Source organism: Heteronotia binoei, chromosome 17 (assembly GCF_032191835.1).
Source record: "Heteronotia binoei isolate CCM8104 ecotype False Entrance Well chromosome 17, APGP_CSIRO_Hbin_v1, whole genome shotgun sequence".
NCBI classification, from domain to species: domain Eukaryota; kingdom Metazoa; phylum Chordata; class Lepidosauria; order Squamata; family Gekkonidae; genus Heteronotia; species Heteronotia binoei.
The window spans coordinates 6,252,689-6,262,207 of record NC_083239.1 but is presented as its reverse complement, the minus strand read 5'-3'; the positions used below and the strand labels follow the sequence as shown (position 1 = coordinate 6,262,207).

Here is a 9,519-nt window from a genome sequence, read left to right as displayed (position 1 = left end):
GGCATCTGCCTTCCGCCCCTTCCACCTTTTTTTAAAAAAAAAAGCCCCATGAGACATGTGCACACCAGATCATCGGGAATCTGAGGTGAGCCTTCTGATTCTTTGATCAACACAGAATCCACGTGAGTGGAAGAACAAGGGGAAAAAAAATCTTTTTTAAATGTGGAGGATTTCCAGATATCAGTCGCTGCCCATTTTCAGAAATGTAGTTCCTGGGAGTCCCCAAGTTTGAATCAGCAACATTAATTCCCAGAACTCCCCCCCCCCAACCCTTTGAAGCAACGTTTGATTCTCCACCTACCAACGTTTGGGTGCACGAAAACACCACAGAAGGAATCACTGTACGATTGCTCAGCACCTGAATGCGAGTGAGACGACTTTGAATCTGCTCGATCAGTTGTGCGCACGCTCCAAGGAAAGAGCGTGATAACATGTCTGATCGTTCGACGGGATGATATCGGGACGAGTCGCATTCTTAGATGCTCGTCTGATCAGCCCTGCGTCGAATCAATATTCAGCAGTTCAAATTGGGAGTGCTGCGCGCCTGCTTTTAATGCGACGTGACCACACCCAACGTGTAGCGTCTTTTAGATAATAAAAGCCCTACCATGGTGGCAAATCTGAGGATTTTCATTGGTTGGATGTGGGCTATGTAGAATTGGTTCACACTCTGTCTCTGGCCTGATATTGGCTGATTCTGCTTTCCCCCGCCAGCCCCATCAGGCAAGAATCCCACCAGATAGCCACTGACCTCTGAGGGAGACAGTTCTTTGCTGACAGGTTCTTACTGATCACTACTGCCTCTCTTCAAGGCGTTGTAGGAAGTCCAGGTCAGTCTGTGTCCCCACCACCACAAACAATGCTGCCGCAACGCAAACAGTAAACTGAAATGCGGTAAACTGAAATGAACAGTAAACAGTAAGATGCGGTCTCATTTGGAGTACTGTGTGCAGTTCTGGTCGCCGCACCTCAAAAAGGATATTCTAGCATTGGAGAAAGTCCAGCAAAGGGCAACTAGAATGATTAAAGGGCTGGAACACTTTCCCTATGAAGAAAGGTTGAAACGCTTGGGGCTCTTTAGCTTGGAGAAACGTCGACTGCGGGGTGACATGATAGAGGTCGACAAGATAATGCATGGGATGGAGAAAGTAGAGAAAGAAGTCCTTTTCTCCCTTTCTCACAAGACAAGAACTCGTGGGCATTCGATGAAATTGCTGAGCAGACAGGTTAAAACGGATAAAAGGAAGTACTTCTTCACCCAAAGGGTGATTAACATGTGGAATTCACTGCCATAGGAGGTGGTGGCGGCCATAAGCATAGCCACCTTCAAGAGGGGTTTAGATAAAAATATGGAGCAGAGGTCCATCAGTGGCTATTAGCCAGTGTGTGTGTGTGTGTGTGTGTGTGAGTGTTGGACTGGATGGGCCATTGGCCTGATCTAACATGGCTTCTCTTATGTTCTTATGAGATACAAGTCATGAGACGAACAGTAGCAGTTACTTCTCTTCAACTGACACAAAAGGACTGTTCATTCACAGCAGGGAGGCGCCAGTTTAACAGCAGCAGATACAGACTATACACCCCTTTCCACCTGCAAATACTTTTCACTCTATTTAAATTAGGCTACGGTGGGCTCCTATGATAGAATGGACTGTATTCTGTCCTATGGGCCCATCGGACAGAATGGGCTCCATTGTAACCTATGGACGCATAGGATGGAATGGACTCATTTCTGTCCTGTGGGCTGATAGCATAGAATGGAGTCCATATGGGCCTATAAGATAAAATGGAATTCCCTCTGCCCTATGGCCCCATGCGATGAAATGGATCCCCTTTCGCTTTTCCACCACCTGTAAGTGGGAGGGAGTGAAAGGGAGGCTTGCAATGGTCTCTGCCTCTTACAGCCAGCAGTGGAATGGGTCTTCCAGCTGCTTGCTTTAAGAGGCAGGAAGCCATTGAAAGGCTCCCTTTCACTCCCCCCCCCCCCCGCCTGCAAGTGGGAGGAGGTGAAAGGGAGGCTTCTAATGGCTGTCTACCTTCCTTCCCGTCCGTCTTCCTCTCATTTTTTTTGTCTCCCTGTCTCCTTTCCTTCCTTCCTTTCATTTCCCTTTCTTTTATTCCTTTCTTCCCCAACTTTTCCATAACTCTACCCCTCCCTCTCATTCTGTCTTTCTTTTTCATTCTATCTTCCTTCTCATTTTTCTCTCACTTCTTTCTCCCCCCTTTTGAACCTGTCCCCTCTGTTCTTTCTCTTATTCTTTCTCTGTATCTCTGTCTTTTTATTCCATTCTGTCTACCTTCCTTTTTTTTTCTCGCACTCCTTGCTCCCCATCTTTTCCCTATCATTCTTCCTCTTATTCTTTGTCTCTCTCTTTTTCTTTCATGCTGTTTGTCTATCTTCCTTCCTTCCTACCACCTACACGTTCATCACACCCCCTCAATATTTTTCTAGGACCTATTCAGGGTCAAATTAACAATTAAGCCCAGTAGGTACTGGCCTATGGGCCCCCACACTTTTAGGGGCCCCGGTCCAGCTTCCCCCTCGGTTTCCCCCTTGCTTGAGCCCTCCCAGCCTGCACATGCAGCCAGTAATGGAGCCACTCTTTACCTGACTTGCCTAGTTTGTCTCTCCCCTGGAGCTTTGTCAAAGGGGCTTTTGAGAGGGGGCTTGCAGGCTGCTCCAACTTTGAAACATTTTGTGAGGGGGCTGTCGGCGGCTGCTCCAACTTTGAAATATTTTGTGAGGGGGCCTCCAAGATTTTGACTGCCTAGGTGCCTATACAGGGTTTAATCCCACACTGGGCCCATTGTATTTCTTCCTACAATAGGCTTTACTGTTAGTCACATTATAAATAACATTACAGTTTTCCAATACAAAAAAGAATACATTAGAATCGAAAGAAGGTTTTAGCATATGTAATGAGATAAACGACCAATATCCCTTATTCCAGTTTGTCAATACAAAAAAAGACATTATTCTGATACATTATTCTAAAAGAGAAATACATTGGAATAAAGTGGATGTATGGTTCTACTTGGTGTGAATGGGTTTAGCATATGTAATAAGAAACCAATATCACTGTTCAGTCCTGAGGTGTTTGTTCTAAATTTCATAATAACTTGTAATTCAGCTATTTCCCTTTCCATTCTGTTCTTGAAGGTTCTTTTGCAGTAAAACAGCGACTTTGAGGTCACTTCAACCTTCCAGGACATTCATTAGGTGACCTCAAAGTAACTGCAAAGAAACTTTGAAGTATTTCTAGCCCAGAGGAAGAATGTACCACTGTGTCCTGAATCTTACGGAAGCTGTGAGGCTCCAGAGATATGAAACATTAGAAAAAATATTTTGAACTTGACGCAGTTTTGAGAACCTCGGTGCAAAGGCTTAAGTTGTTTATATGTGCATCTCTTGATAAATGAACCTATGAAGCTGCCAGTCTGAGAAGACAAGACTGACTTTGATGGACCAAGGGTCTGATTCAGTAGAAGGCAGCTTCATATGTAGGAGGGATGGTGGCTCAGTGGTAGAGCATCTGCTTGGGAAGCAGAAGGTCCCAGGTTCAATCCCTGGCATCTCCAAAAAAGGGTCCAGGCAAATAGGTGTGAAAAACCTCAGCTTGAGACCCTGGAGAGCAGGGGAGGGATGGTGGCTCAGTGGTAGAGCATCTGCTTGGGAAGCAGAAGGTCCCAGGTTCAATCCCTGGCATCTCCAAAAAAGGGTCCAGGCAAATAGGTGTGAAAAACCTCAGCTTGAGACCCTGGAGAGCCATGAATGGGGCTGTGGCTCAGTGGTAGGGCATCTGCTTGGGAAGCAGAAGGTCCCAGGTTCAATCCCCGGCATCTCCAAAAAAGGGTCCAGGCAAATAGGTGTGAAAAACCTCAGCTTGAGACCCTGGAGAGCCATGAATGGGGCTGTGGCTCAGTGGTAGGGCATCTGCTTGGGAAGCAGAAGGTCCCAGGTTCAATCCCCGGCATCTCCAAAAAAGGGTCCAGGCAGATAGGTGTGAAAAACCTCAGCTTGAGACCCTGGAGAGCCGCTGCCAGTCTGAGAAGACAAGACTGACTTTGATGGACCGAGGGTCTGATTCAGTAGCAGGCAGCTTCATATGTTCATAAAGATATTTATCGAAACGGGAAGTATAACGATCAAAACTCCATTGGGAACCTACTTTATGTACATTTGGAGAATTTATATTCATATTACTCGAGTGTTCAAATTTTTTTTTCACATATTCCTCGGAAGTCTGGAATTGCTTGGTGCGGTTGATGCATTTTTGATCATTGCATTTACTGGCCGCAGTGTGTTACAACATTTGGACTCTTTTGCCATACGTATGACTAGTGTTTGTGTAATTAAGTACATTGTTTTCATGGTACAGGGGAGATATCTGGTATTTTCTGTCTACCTAGCCAACAGCATATTTGTTCAAGGCATCCAATTGTTACATTTCAACCCTGTCTTTCCTCCAAGGAATTCATGGCAAAACATCGTTCTCGCTTCCATTTTATCCACATAACAAACAACCCGGTCTGGTAGGGGAAGGTCAGCGTGTGTATGACTGGCTCAAGATCATCCAGCGAGCTTCCCCATAACAGAGTAGGGTTGCCAATCCCCAGGTGGGGGCAGGGGATCCCCCGGTTTGGAGGCCCTCCCCCTGCTTCAGGGTCGTCAGAAAGCGGGGGGAGGGGAGGGAAATGTCTGCTGGGAGCTCTGTTATTCCCTATGGAGATTTATTCTCATAGAAAATCATGGAGAATTGATCCGCGGGTATCTGGGGCTCTGGGGGGGGGCTGTTTTTTGGGGTAGAGGCACCAAATTTTCAGTACAGCATCTAGTGCCTCTCCCCAAAATATCCCCCAAGTTTCAAAAAGATTGGACCAGGGGGTCCAATTCTATGAGCCCCAAAAGAAGGTGCCCCTATCCTTCCTGGAAGGAAGGCATTGAAAAGGTGTGCTGTCCCTTTAAATGTAATGGCCAGAACTCCCTTTGGAGGGCAATAATGCTTGTCATAGGCTTGGTCTTGGCTCCACCCCTAATGTCTCCTGGCCCCACCCCCAAAGTCTCCTGGCTCTGCCGCCAAAGTCCCCAGATATTTCTTGAATTGGGCTTGGCAAACCCTAATTGGAACATTTTACCATACAGGGTTGCCAAGTCCAATTCTCCATGATTTTCTATGGGAATAAATCTCCGTAGGGAATAATAGAATCCTGCGGGATTAGGGTGCCAATCCCCAGGTGGGGGCAGGGGATCCCCCGGTTTGGAGGCCCTCCCCACCCCCCCACCCCGCTTTAGGGTCATCAGAAAGCGGGGATAGGGGAGGGAAATGTCTGCTGGGAACTCTGTTATTCCCTATGGAGACTTATAGAAAATAATGGAGAATTGATCCACGAGTATCTGGGGCTCTGGGGGCCCTGTTTTTTGAGGTAGAGGCACCAAATTTTCAGTATAGTATCCAGTGGCTCGCCCCAAAATACCCCCCAAGTTTCAAAAAGATTGGAGTAGGGGGTCCAGTTCTATGAGCCCCAAAAGAAGGTGCCCCCATCCTTCATTATTTCCTATGGAAGGAAGGCATTGAAAAGGTGTGCTGTCCCTTTAAATGTGGTGGCCAGAACTCCCTTTGGAGTTCAGTGATGCTTGTGACAGCCTTGATCTTGGCCCCACCCCCAAAGTCCCCAGATATTTCTTGAATTGGACTTGGCAACCCTAGGTCCAATTCTATGAGCCCCAAAAGAAGGTGCCCCCATCCTTCATTATTTCCTATGGAAGGAAGGCATTGAAAAGGTGTGCTGTCCCTTTCAATGTGATGGCCAGAACTCCCTTTGGAGTTCAATGATGCTTGTCACAGCCTTGCTCTTGGCTCCGCCCCCAATGTCTCCTGGCTCCACCCCCCAAAGTCCCCAGATATTTCTTAAATTGGACTTGGCAACCCTAGGTCCAATTCTATGAGCCCCAAAAGAAGGTGCCCCCATCCTTCATTATTTCCTATGGAAGGAAGGCATTGAAAAGGTGTGCTGTCCCTTTCAATGTGATGGCCAGAACTCCCTTTGGAGTTCAATGATGCTTGTCACAGCCTTGATCTTGGCTCCACCCCCAATGTCTCCTGGCTCCACCCCCAAAGTCTCCTGGCTCCACCCCCAAAGTCCCCAGATATTTCTTTAATTGGACTTGGCAACCCTAATTGCAACATTTTACCATACAGGGTTGCCAAGCCCAATTCCCCATGATTTTCTCTGGGAACAAATCCCCCTAGGGAATAACAGAACCCTGCGGGATTCGAACTCGGTTCCCTGCACCCAAACCGCCCTCTCTCCCCCGTCCAGCTTTCGCGGGAGATGCAGGGAACCGAACCTCCGCCTTCGAGGCGAGGCGACTGCCGCGGCGCTAATTCCTCGCGGCCCCTTTAAGGCAGGAGGCGGCCGGAAGTGCTGGCGGCCGAGTCCGCGGAGCTGCTGCGCATGCTCCCTGCCGCCTCCCATCCCCCCGCTCCAGCCCCGGACTCGGCTGCTCTCGGAGACGGTAAGGGGGGGGGGGCTAAACGGAGGGCGCCGCCGCGCTACGGGAGCCGGGAGAGGCCAGCCGCGGACGCAGAGTGCGTAGGGGCGAGGGGAAAGGGTTGCGCTCGCAGCGCACGGCCGCTAGCCGCCGCCGTACGTGCCGCCGCCGGCAGAGAGGACGTCGCCGCGCCGCCGCGGGGGGAGGGGGGATGGAGAAGGGGCAGAGGGAGGGGGAAGGAGCGCTGCGTCCCTGGCCGGGAGCGAGGCGAGGGGCGGGGCCGCGGGAGGACACGCCCCTCCCTCGGGCAGCCCCACCCAGGCGCCATCTTGCGTGCCCGGGGTTGCTGTGGAGACGCGCGGGGGGGTGGGGGCGGCGCTCTGCAGATGGAGGGAGGTTGGGCAGCTTTAAAGGCACTCCGCCCGTGTCTCTTTCTGGCAGGCAGGCATGCAGAACAGCAGTAATTCCTCATGTCTGGATGGTCTCCTAATAGCTGCATGGTCCCCCCCCCGTCTGGATGGTCCCCCCCCTAATACCTATATGGTCCCCCCCTGTCTGGATGCCCCCCCCTGTCTGGATGGTCCCCTAATGGCTGTATGGTCCCCCCCTAATACCTATATGGTCCCCCCCTGTCTGGATGCCCCCCCTGTCTGGATGGTCCCCTAATAGCTATATGCCCCCCCGTCTGTATAGCCCCCCCGTCTGGATGGTCCCCTAATAGCTATATGGTCCCCCCCCTCTGTATGGTCCCCCCCTGTCTGTATGGCCCCCTAATAGCTATATGCCCCCCCGTCTGTATGGTCCCCCCCTGTCTGCATGGCCCCCTAATAGCTATATGCCCCCCCGTCTGTATAGCCCCCCCTGTCTGGATGGTCCCCTAATAGCTATATGCCCCCCCGTCTGTATAGCCCCCCCGTCTGGATGGTCCCCTAATAGCTATATGGTCCCCCCCCTCTGTATGGTCCCCCCCTGTCTGTATGGCCCCCTAATAGCTATATGCCCCCCCGTCTGTATGGTCCCCCCCTGTCTGCATGGCCCCCTAATAGCTATATGCCCCCCCGTCTGTATAGCCCCCCCTGTCTGGATGGTCCCCTAATAGCTATATGGTTCCCCCCGTCTGTATGGTCCCCCCCTGTCTGTATGGCCCCCTAATAGCTATATGGTCCCCCCCGTCTGTATCGTCCCCCCCTGCCTGTATGGCCCCCTAATACCTATATCCCCCCGTCTGTATAGCCCCCCCTGTCTGGATGGTCCCCTAATAGCTATATGGTCCCCCCCGTCTGTATGGTCCCCCCCTGTCTGTATGGCCCCCTAATATATATATGCCCCCCCCGTCTGTATGGTCCCCCCCTGTCTGTATGGCCCCCTAATAGCTATATGCCCCCCCCGTCTGTATGGTCCCCCCTGCCTGCATGGCCCCCTAATAGCTATATGCCCCCCCCCGTCTGTATAGCCCTCCCTGTCTGGATGGTCCCCTAATAGCTATATTGTCCCCCCCCCGTCTGTATGGTCCCCCCCTGTCTGTATGGCCCCCTAATAGCTATATGCCCCCCCCGTCTGTATGGTCCCCCCCTGTCTGTATGGCCCCCTAATAGCTATATGCCCCCCGTCTGTATAGCCCCCCCTGTCTGGATGGTCCCCTAATAGCTATATGGTCCCCCCCCGTCTGTATGGTCCCCCCTGTCTGTATGGCCCCCTAATAGCTATATGCCCCCCCCATCTGTATAGCCCCCCCTGTCTGGATGGTCCCCTAATAGCTATATGGTCCCCCCCGTCTGTATGGTCCCCCCCTGTCTGTATGGCCCCCTAATAGCTATATGCCCCCCGTCTGTATGGTCCCCCGTCTGTATAGCCCCCCCATCTATATAATAGCTATATGCCCCCCCATCTGTATAGCCCCCCCTGTCTGGATGGTCCCCTAATAGCTATATGGTCCCCCCCGTCTGTATCGTCCCCCCCTGCCTGTATGGCCCCCTAATATATCCCCTAATGTATGGTCCCCTAATAGCTATATGGTCCCCCCCCGTCTGTATGGTCCCCCCTGTCTGTATGGCCCCCTAATAGCTATATGCCCCCCCGTCTGTATGGTCCCCCCCTGTCTGCATGGCCCCCTAATAGGTATATGCCCCCCGTCTGTATAGCCCCCCCTGTCTGGATGGTCCCCTAATAGCTATATGGTCCCCCCGTCTGTATGGTCCCCCCCTGTCTGTATGGCCCCCTAATAGCTATATGCCCCCCCGTCTGTATGGTCCCCCCCGTCTGTATGGCCCCCTAATAGCTATATGCCCCCCCGTCTGTATAGCCCCCCCTGTCTGGATGGTCCCCTAATAGCTATATGGTCCCCCCCGTCTGTATGGTCCCCCCTGTCTGTATGGCCCCCTAATAGCTATATGCCCCCCGTCTGTATGGTCCCCCCTGTCGGTATGGCCCCCTAATAGCTATATGCCCCCCCATCTGTATAGCCCCCCCTGTCTGCATGGCCCCCTAATAGCTATATGCCCCCCCGTCTGTATAGCCCCCCCTGTCTGGATGGTCCCCTAATAGCTATATGGTCCCCCCCGTCTGTATGGTCCCCCCCTGTCTGTATGGCCCCCTAATAGCTATATGGTCCCCCCCGTCTGTATCGTCCCCCCCTGCCTGTATGGCCCCCTAATACCTATATCCCCCCGTCTGTATAGCCCCCCCTGTCTGGATGGTCCCCTAATAGCTATATGGTCCCCCCCGTCTGTATGGTCCCCCCCTGTCTGTATGGCCCCCTAATATATATATGCCCCCCCGTCTGTATGGTCCCCCCCTGTCTGTATGGCCCCCTAATAGCTATATGCCCCCCCGTCTGTATGGTCCCCCCTGTCTGCATGGCCCCCTAATAGCTATATGCCCCCCCGTCTGTATAGCCCTCCCTGTCTGGATGGTCCCCTAATAGCTATATGGTCCCCCCCCGTCTGTATGGTCCCCCCTGTCTGTATGGCCCCCTAATAGCTATATGCCCCCCCGTCTGTATGGTCCCCCCCTGTCTGTATGGCCCC

General features: G+C 52.0%; 1 protein-coding gene across 2 annotated transcripts in view; it reads left to right on the top strand.

Moving 5' to 3' along the window:
• Positions 1–6,412: 6,412 nt before the first annotated feature.
• Positions 6,413–9,519, top strand: part of GMEB1 (glucocorticoid modulatory element binding protein 1) — an 80,648-nt gene continuing 77,541 nt past the window's right edge. For both annotated transcript variants that reach the window (XM_060258164.1, XM_060258163.1), the window contains exon 1: positions 6,413–6,517. In XM_060258164.1, the coding sequence (XP_060114147.1) occupies positions 6,457–6,517 (61 nt within the window). In that variant the 5' untranslated portion in view covers positions 6,413–6,456. The remainder of the gene's footprint in view (positions 6,518–9,519) is intronic.